Source organism: Euphorbia lathyris, chromosome 6 (assembly GCF_963576675.1).
Source record: "Euphorbia lathyris chromosome 6, ddEupLath1.1, whole genome shotgun sequence".
Lineage (NCBI taxonomy): Eukaryota > Viridiplantae > Streptophyta > Magnoliopsida > Malpighiales > Euphorbiaceae > Euphorbia > Euphorbia lathyris.
In genome coordinates, this window is record NC_088915.1 from 25002126 (window position 1) to 25018144 (window position 16019).

Sequence of the window (16019 nt, forward strand, 5' to 3'; positions counted from 1 at the left end):
TGTACCCTAAAAAACCAAATATGATTTTCTTTGTAATTTCTTCTAATAATTATATGCATGTTCATCCAAAAGACTGATCAGACCTAAGTGATCTGTAATTACACTAGCCTTTTTATGACATTTTAACATCAAATGACAAAATCACCTTGAATGGATGGATTTTTTTTTTGTTTTTTTGTTTTTTTGTAAATCTCAAGATGATGGGTCTTATACATGCATCTTGTACTAATTCAATGATAATGACATATTATACTCGTCATGCATAAAAATATAAGGCATATTGAGCATGCAAGATTTAATGAAAGATTTGTGTCTATTACTTTATCTTTCACAATTTATTAGATTTATCATAATAACATGTAATGATATTCATAGCACTTTATAAGAGTGAGAGATCTCAATTTTCTTTAATTAAAAATGGAATAAGAAATGGGAGGAAACTTATCTTTTTCATCATAAAGTTCCAGATTTAATGTAGAAAACTCTTTCCCACCAATATATGGAGAACTATATCTTTGGATAGATTTGTTGTACTGATTGAGCCAAGGTTTGAGATTGTGATTTCTATTCCGTTGACTCCATTGTTTTGTTCTTTGTGAAACTCTATACAATCAAGATTTTGTGATCTTCTGTTTGTTAGAGATCCACCTTCACCGCACCAATTGATAACTAGTGGAAAAAATCCTTGATCAGAGCACTTCCCTGTGAGGCGCCATTGGGATCGGCCGGGGACACTCCGATGCCAAAGTCAGAAATATTTCTGAGAATAAACTGTAAGCACAAAAGTAGAGAATCAGTAAGTGTACCTCAATAGCTTGGGATGCAAGCTATTTATAGTCATGTAGTTGTAACTCTTGGCAACTAGAAAGTCTCCATTAATGCCTCATTAATGGCGGTTACTGATCTTATTCAAGTATGACCATTAGCTCATTAATGGGTTATTAGTTGCCTTTATTGGGAATCGGCTTAACCGTTCGACGGGCGGATCGAGGCATGATGGCGAGTCTCCCGTAGGCTTGACTACGGATAGCGTGTGGAGGAATCTATGTGATCCGCCACTTTGATGGCTTGTTCGATACGCCATCTGGAGATTCATCGGTGGATCCTTATCCATAAGAGTATTGATGGCGGATCCTTCATTCTTTGTCTAATTATCCTTTTTCCCCATGTATGATATTTGGATGTTATGGAGATGTAGATGAACAGTCATGTCATTACTCATCTTTAATTGCTATCAATTCTCCATTAATCCCATCATTTATCCTTGAAACCCTCAGAGTTGGAGTATTCGAACAGTCAAGTCTTTATTCCCCTTTAATGGCTATTAATTGCCATTTAATTGTATTTATTTCCATTCATGGATGGTAATAAAGACGCCTTTTCGTATTCTTTGATCCGTCAAGGCGTATGTACGCTCTCCTTGAGAGCTATGGCGGGTCCCCATTACTTGCTCTCATCGGGCGTATCTCGTTATGACGTATCTCACGATGGTCCACGTGGTGTGGCATAATGCTAGAAACTCCTTCATTTTCTCCGTTATTTGCATATTCACCCCTACATTAATCCTGCAATAATTGTCATTAATTCCATATTAATCATGCATAAATATCTCTTTTAGAAGGAATAATGGTTTGCCATTATTTCTATTAATTTTCCCTTATTCCTTATTCAAGAATAATTTGGGTTGTGCTTCGTAGTTTACGATTTTTACGGAGCAAAATCACAACCTGCGAACCCATTGAGTTGGATATACCTTCCAAATTTCATTCTCACAAGATGCAGACTAACTAAAAATACATAGAACTATACTATATAAAGGAATTTAAATATGTAAAATCAACAAAATACTTACATGTGTTGGATGTATAGTTTGATATACAGGAATAATATGGAGATAGAGAGAGAGAGAAGTAATAGGCACAATAATATTTGAATCACTTTGAATGGTATTGGCTTTAAGACCTTGTATTTATAGTGAGACAATTGGAGTTTGTATAGGAATACAATATGTAAGTATAGGAATATTGAAACTCTACCTAGCTAGTAATATAGACAAATTGAGACTCTAACTAGATAGGAATCTCTTTACAGGATAATAGGAATATTATCTCTAAGAACATGAAGAGGTTAGATTTTGGATTGATGTATGAAATTGAAATTATATTGCATAATAGATGGGAAGTGAAGTATAAGTAGTATTAAGTGATAATATATATATATAGTAAAAGTATTTCGGAAAAATTATCATAAAAATATTTAATTTAGTAAGATGTTTTATAACAAGTTTTATTTGGTAAGATGTTTTATAATAAGTTTAAGAATGTAAACCGCCTGTCAATTAGGTCAGTTTTATAATTAACCCACATTGATTTTGTTGAGGGTAAAAAAAGAAGATTCCGCGTCCGCGATGGAAGCCGTTTCGAAGTTGGCTGCGTGTTAAAATTAATAGTATTAAGTTCAATAATGTAGTTAATAATTTAAACAAAAAAGAGCAGGGAGGGATCAATATTTATCGGAATCAAAAAGGAAAGTGAATAATAGCCGTAGATCAGATCCTATAAAGCTAACCAAAACATAGTTTGTTAATCAACGGAGCAGTTTAACGCTAAACCACACTCTCTTCTCTTCTGTTCTCTCTCTCCTTCCTGCTTTCTTTTCTGTTCTCCATACTCTCCGCCTTTCTATATTTAGTTCCTAATACCTTGGTATAAATAGTTCTATTCTACTTTTTATTTTTTCAATTTCCTCCATTCTACGGACACGGTATTTTCTGGACTCAGAATCTCGTGGTGAGTTCCTATGCTTATTTCAATAAAATTGTTTAATCGCCTTTTTTTTTTCAATGTTATGTGTAACAATTTTAATGGGGTTTCACGATTCGTTGTTTTTTTTAAAAAAAAATTGATTGATTTGTTTGCTTCCGATGTTTTCTTGTGCGTCAGAAATCGGAAAAGGGCTGAGAAAGTTTATTAGATTCAACAACTTGTTTCTTTTTCATGGTTTCGTAAAAGAGGCTTTTGTTGCATGTGTTTATAAATTATAATCTTTGAATATACCAATGAACATGACCATGCAGATTTTATTGAAGGAATTACCGATTACTGATTTTGTTTTGGTCTGTTCTTGTCTGCGAAATTTGGGATTGTTTGTAATTTGCAAGGTTAAGATGGTTTTGGTGATAAATTGTAGTAGGCGAAGGGCTGAGGAGTAGGATCAGAGTCCAGTGTTGGCCGTGGCTGTGATTTCTTCCTTCATCACCAGTAAATGGGCTGCTTTAGTTCTAAAGTAGCTAGACAATTTCCTGGACACGAGGACCCAATTGCTCTTGCTTCTCAAACAGCATGTGAGTATTTCTTCTACTGTTTTGTTCACTAATTTTGAATCCAGATTGTTACTGTAAGAAGAATCAGTTACAATCTTTAATGATTTTTTAATAATAATAATAAGGTTTTATTTGGGGTTTCTTGGATCCTTCAAACTAGATTTCTGTGCTCAGCTATCCAACGTTGATAGTCATTGACCCCTTTTCTTTGAGCCCCTCTTGTCCCCTTTTCTGTTTAATACGTGTACTTTAATGTTTATATTGCTCTAAAGGTCTATAAAAAAGGCTGAGAAAAATATTTCATTTTTATTTTGAAAATCTTAAGCATCAAAATATTTTTTTTCCATCTATATTTGGTGGTTTTCTGAGGGCGAGCCTTGGCGCAACGGTAAACGTTGTTGTCGTGTGACCAAGAGGTCACGGGTTCGAGTCTTAGGAGCGGCCTCTTGCCAAATAAATTGGCAGGGCCCCAGTACACCCTTGTGGTGGGACCCCTCCCCGGACCCTCGCTCAGTGGGGACGCGTAATGCGACCGGGCCGCCCTTTTTTTTTTTTTTTTTTTTTTATATTTGGTGGTTTTCTGATCCTATTAATCTTCGATCACACTTGTCTGAAGAAAGTTGAGTTACAAGGTGTTTGGTTAACATTGAATCTATGTTGCACGGAAAAACGGGGAAACATTATTTCTAAGAAAAATTAGCTAGGAACCGTAATGGAAACGGACAACGGACACGAAACGCAGAACCTAATGAAGAAGAATTTCCGTGCAACATAGCATTTAATTTAACCTCAAATTGATTTCAAGCTAGATCTGTGTGGTTGAAAAACTGAATTCTCAAATTTTCATTCCTATCATGCTTTTGATCTCCCATCATTTGTGTGCTTCAATGGGTAGTCTCTCTAACTATTTTCCTTTTCTTTTTTTCCCACTCAGTTAGTGTTAGTGAAGTGGAAGCACTTTTTGAGCTATTTAAGAGCATTAGCAGTTCTGTTGTTGATGATGGGTTAATAAACAAGGTACGATGCAATAATGATCCAATCTCGGACTTCTTTTTTTCTTCTTTGTGTCAGGGGCTTTTATAATAGAGATTGTAGTGCTTTTCCCCTATGTTTCTACTCAATTTTTCGATATGGAAATTAGGCTTAAATTCTTTGGAAAATGTATTGGAATGGTTTATGATATGCATTCGTTAATGTTTACTTAATTGATGGAAGGTGTTGAGGGAATTGGCAACATGGTAGTATGTCGGATTTAACTGTTGATTATTATTTCAATGATTTTTTTTTATTGTTGCTCTGGTTCTATTCTATTTTTATGCTGATTGTAGTTTGTTCTATCAACATTTACTGAAGTTAAGTGCCCCGCTTTACAGCAGGGGTATGATACTTGTGCTTAAATGATTGGAATAAGACTTATCTTTCAATGTCCATGTGGACTACAAAGACAGCATTAACATGAAAATGTCTGTTTGAATGTTGCCTTAAACGGGTTTTCCTTGTGTTTGTAGGAGGAATTTCAATTGGCTATATTCAAGAACAGAAAGAGAGAGAATCTGTTTGCTAACAGGGTATTCTTCTTACCCTTTGTATTCTCTTTATTTAATTTAAAACCTGGTGGAAAAGGATACAAATCTAATATATGCACTAATTTTCCTTTTTCCACACTGATGTTGCCTAAAATACTATGATCAGTCATGACATAGTAAAAAGTTAAAATGCCTTGTAATTTTTGTTTTCTTAGTATAGACTTTGAGGTAAATATTATTTTCATGCAGATCTTTGATCTCTTCGATGTTAAGCACAAAGGGGTAATTGACTTTGGTGATTTTGTTAGAGCACTCAGTGTGTTCCATCCAAATGCCCCCCAGGAAGACAAGATAGATTGTAAGTTCAACAAATATATGTGATGAATTTCAGTTGCACAGCTGCATTTTTGTCTTCCACTGTTATTTATATCAATTCTTGCACAGTTTTCTTAAACTTAAATTTATTGTTTGTAATCACTTTGCAGTTTCATTTAGGCTTTATGATTTGGACAATACTGGATTTATTGAGCGCCAAGAGGTATGATGACAGTTATTTTTATTTTCCTCTGTAACTTGACATTGCCTTCTTGCCATACAAGTATGAAACAATTGGCTTCAGAAAACAAAAATATCATATTGTTTGAGGGCATATTTCTAAAGGAAGCTTGGTTGTATCCCAGAAGGCCGCCATGCATATTAAAATGGTCTCATGCCCAGATGTAGTTTTCCCCAATATCTGACATCCTGAAATATAATTGCAGTACTGAAAATCATGACAAAACTTAACTAGGGCACACCTTTTGATGAGAGTAATGTAGGATTTTTTGTTCTTTTAGTTGTAGGTAGATTAAGACACTAAAGAGTTGGTGTCGGAGCAGGTTTATGTTCAGTTTTTACTTGTTGGAGGTTGGTAAAACGTTAGATTATGACATTATGTATCTTTATTATAAAAGTGGCAGTGTCTGTCAATTTCTGTATGCTTTACGGTTACTTGTGTGCCAGTTCATAATGCCTGTTTCGCCAATGTATTTTCTCTTATAATCATGCCATTGATTAGATCGTCACTTCATGGCTTGCTGTGTCCAGAAACAGTCAGATTTTTTTCTTATGTGATTAGATAGGAGATTGTTTACTTTTTCAAGAGACAAAAAGAATAAGTTCTTTCGCTGTGGTAATTTAACTTTCATCAGAAAACCTATTTATGCATATCAGTGTAGCAACTAACTTCAGAAGTGTGGTTTCTGAGGTCATAATGAATTGAATTCCTTGTCATCAATTGAATGTCTTGGAATATGTTTTTAAAATGTTCTTTTGATGTCTCTTCCTAAAATATAAATGAATCTTTCTCTATGTTAAATAAGTATTTACAAACACACGTTTATTATACGAAAAAAATGAAACAAAGAATTTTGACATGTCTCATTTAGGTGATGATTTGCTTTACTTAAAATTCTTTGTAGGCATCTTCATTGTATTTTATTTTGGCAGGTTAAACAAATGCTGATTGCACTTCTTTGTGAGTCGGAAATGAAGTTGGCTGATGAGACAATTGAGATAATTCTTGATAAGGTCAGTTCAATTTTTGTCTTTGGATATAAACTACTTATGTTCTCCTCTGTGGACTCTGGTCCTTGACGACATCCATTTTATAGCTTGGTTGTCCATTAATCATTTGAATGGAAGCTGGGATGTCAACCAAAGCCATATTTAAGAATTATAGATGGTTTACAGTGAACTAATGAACAATTAAGTTCAAAATTAAGTTAGATCCCTGCAGGTTGTTATGTTGTTTATGGGTCATGCTATATTGGAACAATCAAACATAGTTTCAATGGATGGTGATGAACTTTGATAATCATTTCCTACGCATGGATCACCTGTGTTATATATGACTAAACACCTATTCAATCAGCAAACAAATTATGTTACTTGTTACCTGTGTTACTTGACTTTTTCAAGTATGAAATGAGGAAGGGTAGTTATTAGTAAGTCTATGAATCAGATTATCCATTTTTCTGAACTGTTCAAATTTCGACTAATCTGACAACGTTCAAGTCTATATATTCGAGTATCCTTATTTCACATGGAATTTTTGAATTTTTTGACAGACATTCTTAGAGGCAGATGTTGACAATGATGGGAAGATAGACATTGCTGAATGGAAAAACTTTGTATGTAAAAATCCATCCTTGTTAAAGATCATGACTCTTCCCTACCTGAGGTAATACAATCCACTCTGCCTCTGGATTACTTTGGGTCTGCATTTTTCATGTTGTATTGTATTTTTTTTGGGTTATCTTTTAACTTCTTTTTCTTGTAAAATAATTGCAGGGATATCACAACGACATTTCCTAGTTTTGTTTTCAACTCAGAGGTGGATGAAATTGCAACTTGAAAGAGATGAGTAACTTCATAAAAGCTTAAATGAAAAAACGGGTTGGATTTTTCGCTGAGAAAAAGAAAAAAGAAAAAAAAATCCGTTACTGTAAAGTACCATTATTCAAATTAACTAACATCACTCCATCTTTCATTCATGTAAACAGTAGCTTTTTTTACAGTGAGAATTAGAGTTTTTTTTTACCAAAAAAGAAAGAGAAGTGAGTTTTTTCTCTTTTTTTTTGTTTTTTTTAATGTAGTTGTAGGAATTTCTGTGTGGTTTTATGGGTGGTTATACTACAATTGAAATCATGTATGCAGAAGGATATAGTGGAATTTTATGTTAGATTTTTCTGACTGGAAGTGTATCATATTGTATTATATGCCTGAGAAACTCCAAAATTCAGGAGGGTTAAACGTTCACCCCTCATAAAATTTTGTAATAATTTAATTTTTTGTTCTATAATAGATAATTTATTGATTGCAATTATACGAGTCATTTTTTAATGCAGGTTAAAATTCACCCATAATTCCAAAATTCCTTTTCCAAATTCATTGCTTTTCCAGTAAGTTTTATGTAGGTATGAAGTAGGAAAATATAACATGATATAAAAGAATGGAATTATATACTTGATATAATTATTAGACCCATATAAATGCCAAAGGATGTAAAATTGCAGCAATTAATCCTAACATCAGGCAATTATGACTTAGCAATACTTATAAGACTAAATTTTCAACCTCCACAAGTGGGGCAGTTGTCAAGGTAATTGAAAATAAATCAGCAAAATTTAGTGTAAAATCTAGAATTAAGTTTCAGAATAGTTGTTTGAATCTAGGATAAAGTTTCAGAATAGTTGCCACAAACAAAGCATGAGAAATTGGATAAGAGAAAACATGGGAGAACTTTAAGATTTCTTGACATTGATTGTAACCTTTTGAATTTCTATGTATTCTCTGAAAGACTTTTATCTTTGAATTCAGTGTCATGTATTTTCATCTAAACATTGATTGTAACCAAACAATCAAGAGAGAAGAATATTTCCTTAATAGTTTATACTATAGAAACATGAATCAATTGAACAAAAAAATAATTGATCAATTAAATGTCTCAACATTAATGTACAAGAGGAAAACTTTCACAGCTCTGTAGCTGAGCAACTCAATCAGCTGCACCAATTTGACAATGTACTCCTTGTTCCAGTATATGTATCAACTAAAAATGATGTGCAGACTGCAAAGGAAAGGATCCATTTCATCATTTTTGAATCCTGCGATCCTTGCGCGCAGTGAACTGATATGTAGACTTGCACTCGCTTCGATTCTCAAAACAGTCACAGGCGCTTTAAAAAGTTTACATCCAGATCCCGTGTCTCAGTTGCCTCGTAGGATGCAAGGTCTGACTACATCCACAAGGACCACAACATTAAAATTCTGCATTTTCAAATCATCCCATTTTTATAGGTCCAGAGCTACCACCAGTGTGATGCATAATACATTAAGCAAATAAAAACTGCAAAAAACTGAATATATATCATGGGAAAGTAAAAGTTCAAACAATTAAATTGATGTCATACCTGTATTCCTTGCTTATTTGTATTTATAGTTTCCGCATCACAGTCTCAATTTTCTCAGCAGCATCATACATATGATTTAGCTTCACTTTGTCCAAAAGCAAACGACAAGTCTGGTATTTAGGTGTCATATCTTTACCAACCATTTCCTCAAAGAGACAATAAGCCCACTCAATTTTGTTTACTTTACAGAGTCCGTGGATCAAGAGTTTGTATGCTGAGACATCAAGACTCAGATTATGCTTTTTCACCATCTCAACCAACAACTGCCTCAACATATTATCTGCCTGTCCTCTTCTAAGGCATGCCTTAAGCAACGGATAGTAAGTCTGAACGTCCGGCTTGCAAATCATCGAGCCTTCCATCTTTTTAAGAAGATTCAACGCCTTCAATTCTTCACCTTGGTGACATAACATAGCAATCATTGAATTATAAGTAGATGTATTAGGTGAAATTCCAGCATTTGACATCTCTACTTCGAAAACATGAATAGCTTCGTCTGATTTACCAGCTCTCCCTAGTGAATGGATCAAAGAATTGTAAAAAAGCGTATCAGGTTTACATCCTATTGTCTTCATTCTCACTGCTATTCCTATAGCTTGTTCATACTTTTCTGACTTGGCTAGAGCACTCATCACAGAAGTATAAGTAACAACATTTGGTATGCACCCTTGGGCTTCCATTTCATCAAGGAGCTCATAAACCTTGACAAAGTCGGATCTACAGCAATAGAACTTAATTATGGTGGAATAGCTTATAACACAAGGGGGAAAACCTTGTCCTTTCATTTCCTGGATGGTCCAGCATGCTTCTTCAACTCTATTTATTTTACACCAACCATGAATAAAAATGTTGAATGTGTTAGCATCTGGAGAAATGTGCGATTTCAGCACCGAGAAGATCTCACGGGCCAGCTCAACCTTGCGTTCTTTACAAAGTGTGTCGAGCAACAAGTTCATAGACTCCGTGTTCCTCTCTAACTGAAAAGTCCCTAACTTGTCAAACAACCTAACTGCTTCTTCCCATTTTCCAGCTCCAGAAAACCTTCTCATAGCCTTACCTACTGTCTTAAGTGTAACAAGACCTCCTTTCTGCATTTCCTCTAAGAATGCCTTCAGCTCATCCATTTGTTTCATTTTCCCCAATATATCAACCATGGAATCGTAAGCTTCTGGTGTATGTTCATAGCCGGTTCGTGATTCTGCCCATCTAAAGACACCAAATGCAGATTTCCAATCATCCTTAAACCGGAAAAGCAATTTTTCAACAAGATCATGTGAAATCTGTATGCGATTACACGCTTGATCATCCATAAGAGATAGGAAAATCTCATTATAACTGACCCCAACTCGAATTTTCTTTACCAGAATATCTATGTCAGATTGGCTAGCTATTGCTGAGTGTTGATTTTGTTCTTGACGATCAAATTTAGGTTTCTCAAATTGGGAAGTTTCTACTGTTTCCACAGGGGAAGAATCAAACAAAGAAGAAAGAGCAGAAGAATAATTCAAGGAAGCATGGTGAAGGGCACAAGAAAATGATGGGTCAAAAAGGAACCCTCTGGTTCTAAGACAGCTACGAATAAGGGATACCATGGAAAACTGCAAAGGAACACCTGCATCCCAAGTGAATTAGAGCATGATTGGTGTTTAATTAGGTGATTTTCAAATATACTGATTGAATTTAACCCAAGTAACTTGGCCAAGATTTCCAATTTTCATGAAGCGACCACTCATCTTAAACTCAAAATCTAGGAAATGAAGTAATTTTCAGATTAAAAAAAGAAGATAGCTTTCACAAAAATTCAGTAATAAGAAAACACTGCAAAAGTGTAGAACAAAATAGCATCCGAAGCCATACCTGATGAATAAGAGACGGAAGCTGGAAGTGGGTTTAAGGGGAAACGGTTGGTGGTTTTGGGGCTGAATCATGCGTTCAAGAAGGGAACCTAAAATGTCACATTTAGATTTTTTTTTTTTTTTTTTTTTTGGAATAAGATAAACTTTATTCACTAAGATAAAAAACGATAAAATCAAAAATAATCGGTGGTGGATAGGCTCACTCACCATGAACAGATCTAGATGTAACAGTCTTAGCTAAGCTATGAGCTGCTAAATTCGCTGAACGTTTTACATATGAGACTGAACATGAGTTCAAGGCTCTTAACAAATCACAACAATCATTCACTACATCCGATAAATAAGATAATTGACGTTTTTGCTGATGTATGGAACTAATAACCACGAGACAATCTGATTGGACCTCCACATGGCTGAGGTTAAAATCCTTAATCCAGGACAAAGCCTCTCTTACCGCCATTGCCTCTGCCAACGGGGGGTCCGTGACATCCGCAAGGTGCCCCATTTTAGCAGCAAAACATCTACCCTGATGATCCCTCAGCAGACACCCATAGGAGCTGAATTTATTCTGGTCATCCACACCTGCATCAATATTGCACACATAGCTTCCTTCCGACGGTTTCTTCCATTTTGCAATTACGATCGACTGTGGCTGGGGGTGTTTTAGATTGACGATTTGAGCTTCTCTCCAGTCGCGCAATTCCGATAAGGCCATACGGTGGATTTCCTCTGGTGTCTGTTCCCTGTTATTCCAAACCTTATCGTTCCGCGCTTTCCAAATACTCCAGCAAAGCATCGCTACTTCATTTCCCGTCCCTGACGCCCCTCCGATGCAATTTGAAAGCCAGAAGATGAGATCTGTGACCGTCGATACCTTATTGTCCTGAAAGAAGATTTGCCACACTCTGTAGGCTCGCGGACAGCTGATAAACACATGAAGATCGTCTTCCCCATAAGCGTTGCATATTGGACAACAGTTTGGGAGGGAGCTTCGCCGGGAAGCCAGGTTACTCATAGTCGGTAAGCAGCTTGTGCAGATCCTCCATAAACAGTTTTTAACTTTTGGGGCCACCTGTAAATTCCAGATTAAGTTCCAGTCAATCATAGAGAGATTTGTCGTGTTAGAAGGGTGGGATCCAAGTGCTTTGAGATAACCACTCTTTACTGAGTAATTACCGGACTTTTCGTCAGGCCAGAACCAGTCATCCTCACGCTGCCTCCTTCGCGCCGGAATTGAACAGATCAATTGGACATCCCTTCTATTAAAGATTCTACTGATGAGATCAAGGTTCCAAGCGCCATTTTCATTTAGCAGATCCTTCACCAGACCAGTAGGTAGTGTGGTATCGAGAGGGCTGGTAGGGAGAGGGAGGGAATCATCAAGAAGCCACGGGGAGCTCCAGATTGCGCTTGTTTCACCATTCCCAATTTTCATTCGGAGACCCATCACAAGCAATTCACGTCCCGCCAGGATGCTCCTCCACATAAAGGAAGGGTTATGACCCAAAGGAGCCTGCAAAAAATCAGAGTTAGGAAAATACCGAGCCTTAAGTATTTGAGTCGCCAGTGAATCCGGATTCTGCAATATCCTCCAACTTTGTTTTGCAAGTAAGGCAAGGTTGAATAGGTGGGTATTTCTGAACCCGAGTCCTCCGCTTGATTTAGGCCAACAAAGGTTCTCCCAAGATTTTCAATGAAGCCCAGAAGATGATGATCCTGATGAGTTCCACCAAAACCTGTTCAGCATTTTATTGAAGTCGTCACAGAATTCCTTTGGCATGAGGAAGATGCTCATCAGATAGGTTGGGATCGATTGAAGCACAGATTTGATGAGGACTTCCTTTCCGGCACGTGACAGGTATTTCTCTTTCCAATTATTAATGCGTTTCCATGCTCTATCTTTTAAGAAGCCAAATGTTTGCAGTTTGCTTCTTCCTACAACAATCGGTGCTCCTAGATAAAAGCCCATGTCATTGACTTCAGAGACTCCAAGTTCATTACACACCGCTGATCTAGCATCAATCTTCGTATTGTCACATTTAGATTTTGAATTTATGTGTGCAAACTATATCTATTAATGGGCTGTGCCGGACCGAATCTAATCGAGTTTTACACTAGTGTACTCTATCTTCGAGTACAATTCAATTCGTATTATATTTATATCGGACTTAATCAGATTGGACCAAGATAAGAAAACTAATTCCTAAAGTCAACCGGCTAGCCCACCCAACTAATATATATTTATGAGATAATGTGCAAAAATACCTATAACATTTATGGTTAGGAGCAATTTTATCTCTAACATCTAAAATGGTGCAATTTTATCCTTAACTTTGACGGTTAAGAACAATTTTACCCCTAACATTGACAAGTTGGATCAATTTGAAAAATTATTCATCAAATTGTCTTCTCAATCATGAATCTTGTTATCTATATTTCATATGTGCATCATTTTATCACTCCTTAATAACATATCACAATTGCTTTGCTTTGGGCTATTTGGGAAAATAGAAACATGACTATTTGGAATTGCCAAGATGAAGGCGTTGAGGGGGTGGTTCGACGGGCATATGTGACGGTGGCGGAATGGCAGGCGGCCAACACTAGAGTCGGCAGGAAGAGGAGGAGACATGGAAGTGCGATTGAGGGTCAATGGCAGGGGCCGCCGGTAGGATTTGCTAAGTGCAACGTGGATGCATTTTTGTTCGCATACGTGGAGCGGTATGGCGCAAGGGCAGTCCTTAGAGATCATTCGGGTAAGTTTTTGGCTTGCTTTAGTAGTGTTGGGGCGGGTGTTATTTCTGTCCCTCTTGCTGAAGCTATTGCAATTAAGAGTGCTTTGGATTGCTGTGAGTCTAAGCACTTTAGTAATGTAATCTTTGAGAGTAATGCGAAGGTGGTTACAGACAAATTACTTAGTACTGCTTCAGATCGCTCAGAGGTGGGAGTGGTTATTGATGATATCAGACATATTCTACTTAGACGTCCAGATTATTCTGTGACCTTCATCTCGAGATTAGCGAACGAAGCGGCTCATGATATGGCTAGGCATGCACGGTCCAATGCTAGTTTCTTTAGTGATTTTTCTATCCCTGATTTCTTGGTTTCTATAGTTTGTAATTAATCTTCTTTGATTTCTTCATACCATTTTGTTTGGTTTCAAAAAAAAAAAACATATCACAAACATATAATTAGTGTGACATTTAAAAAAAATTAAAAAAATATACTGTCTTTTGTACGAGTTTGACAAAAAAAATTCAAAAATTTCATCAAATTTATAAATATTAATCTCCAATTTTATTGTTAAATCACAAAAAATAAGAAATATTTTTTTAGAACCAACTCATATGCAATTGGTGCAAAATAAGAAACAAAATATATGTGTTTTATAATAATATCTGAAATCGATCTAACTTGTAAACGTTAGAGTAAAATTGCTCCTTGCTGTAAACGTTAGAAGTATTTTTGCACCTTAACCCTATATTTATATTAAAAAATTTAATTAAACATAATATTAAACTATAAATATGAACAACAAAAATACAACAAATTAAAATTTTAGTTAATTAATTCAATAAAACTTAACAAAGATAATCTTATGTAAGAAAAGATATTTAACAAAGTAATAAAAATTAAACAGAGGTAATAAAAACATTTATAAAATGTATATAATATAACCGCTGGTCGAGCCAGGTTATGTTCTTACTTTCAAAACAAATCTTAAAGTCACCCCAATCAATGTGCGAACTTGAGCGAGTTCGAACTGAGCCAAATCAATTTTCAAATATACATGTCTAAGCTTAACCCATGAGATGCGGATTTGGACAGGTTGAGTTCGGGCAAATCCCAAGCCCAACCCATTTTATATGCATGCTTGAGCGTGTTTGGACTAAACTCAACCAATTTTCAAATATACATATCTAAACTCAACCCATGAGAGGCAAGTTTGGGCGAGCTGGGAGATAGCGGGCTTATGAACAAGTCTACTGCAAACTAATTTTATTTTGTAAAGTTGCGTCTTAAGTTTATTCTGCAACTTAAATCGTTGCAACCGGAGTTCGTATGAAAAAGTTTTTATCAAAATACGAATGGTTGTCCAATTTGTTGACAATTATGAACAAGAATAAGAAAATCGAGTTCAACCCTTAACTCCAATGGCCACCAAATTAGACCAAAATGAAATCAAACAAAATTAATGGTATAAAACTTCTTAATGTTGGTTGAATTTTTATATAAAATGATTAGAAAAACAAGAAAAATAATAAAAGAAAAAAAGAAGAACAATTTTTAAAAACGTATAGAACGTGAGATTCTTTTTCCCTTTTCCTCTGAGGTTAAATGTCATAAAACCCTTTATTTTATTTGCTGTAATTTTTTAATGAAAGTTAGCAAAATATCCATCTTTTAAAATATTTAAAATAATTTATATTATTCTAAAAATTTGTGGATGTTATATGCACACAATTATTATTGGATTTTGTGGAGGTTTTTCATCACGGAAATGATGATTTATATATAAAACTACAAAGATATCATCGCTTTGCTTCGGGTAAGAAAATAACTCAAAAAATAATTAAATAATATGGTAGCAAAAAAAGTAAATTTTTTATAATAGAATTTTTCATAAAAATTACCTAACAAAATTAAAAAGAAAAAACTCGATAAATGAAATGTATGATTCTCGTCCGTATCAAATATGTCATTATAACGTCATCATATTGTTATCATTCTGCCCTGATATGTGTATATATCAAAACGTTGTCGTACAACAATCATCACCAACTCTAAAACTCCAACATTATATAATGTCACTTATATATCTCCCTCTCCACACGGCTCCGTTAACCAAATTGCATATTCACCACTCTTTGTCTCTCTTCGTCTACACATTTTAACTACTTAGATTCAATTTTTTTTTAAAAAAAAATCTGCGCAATGCGCTTACATTAAGAAGAAAGAAAAATCCCCACCAGATCCGAGTGTGATTCGAACCCATGACCTCCTAAGGCATAGGTAAGCTCTCAACCTTTGCCCTACTTAGATTCAATTATACTATATAAAATATTGTTAATTTATTCATAACATTTTAAATCAATATAATTTTGTTCCTAAGTTACCAAAGATTTAAACAACTCCTTGACGTATTGAACCTTCAAAATAAATTTATCAAAAAAATTAAAGTAGTTCAACACATTTTATATGAGTAATAAATATTTTAATCATTTCACAAATCTAATCTCGTGATAATTTATGTGTCAAATTTAATTGTTGTCATTTATAAATGTTTTTTGCAACTGTATTGACAAAACTGTATTAACAAAACTATGGATATTTTGTTGATCGGACTGGCCGAGATTCGGCT

The 16019-nt window shown here is 35.1% G+C and overlaps 2 protein-coding genes across 7 annotated transcripts; one reads left to right on the top strand and one right to left on the bottom strand.

Annotated features, from left to right (window-relative positions):
- The first annotated feature begins 2496 nt into the window (after positions 1–2496).
- LOC136232508 (calcineurin B-like protein 1) lies at positions 2497–7581 on the top strand. 4 transcript variants are annotated; one of them, XM_066021705.1, is made up of 9 exons: positions 2497–2789; positions 3161–3343; positions 4257–4339; positions 4831–4890; positions 5098–5206; positions 5334–5386; positions 6337–6417; positions 6957–7069; positions 7180–7581. In XM_066021705.1, the coding sequence occupies exons 2-9, from the start codon at positions 3265–3267 to the stop codon at positions 7241–7243; spliced, it is 642 nt and encodes a 213-aa protein (XP_065877777.1). In that variant the 5' UTR covers positions 2497–2789; positions 3161–3264; the 3' UTR covers positions 7244–7581. The 4 variants fall into 4 exon arrangements, with proteins under 4 accessions (XP_065877777.1, XP_065877778.1, XP_065877776.1 ...); XM_066021706.1 differs by having other exon boundaries at positions 3167–3343; XM_066021704.1 differs by having other exon boundaries at positions 3190–3343.
- A 674-nt stretch (positions 7582–8255) lies between these two features.
- LOC136233875 (pentatricopeptide repeat-containing protein At3g04130, mitochondrial) lies at positions 8256–10751 on the bottom strand. 3 transcript variants are annotated; one of them, XM_066023599.1, is made up of 3 exons: positions 10659–10751; positions 8802–10413; positions 8256–8627 (listed from the first exon to the last, which is right to left on the bottom strand). In XM_066023599.1, exon 2 carries the CDS (start codon positions 10391–10393, stop codon positions 8825–8827), a length of 1569 nt encoding a protein of 522 aa, XP_065879671.1. In that variant the 5' UTR covers positions 10394–10413; positions 10659–10751; the 3' UTR covers positions 8256–8627; positions 8802–8824. The 3 variants fall into 3 exon arrangements, with proteins under 3 accessions (XP_065879671.1, XP_065879672.1, XP_065879670.1); XM_066023600.1 differs by having other exon boundaries at positions 8256–8623; positions 8802–10713; XM_066023598.1 differs by having other exon boundaries at positions 8256–8658; positions 8802–10713.
- Between the last annotated feature and the right edge of the window lie 5268 nt (positions 10752–16019).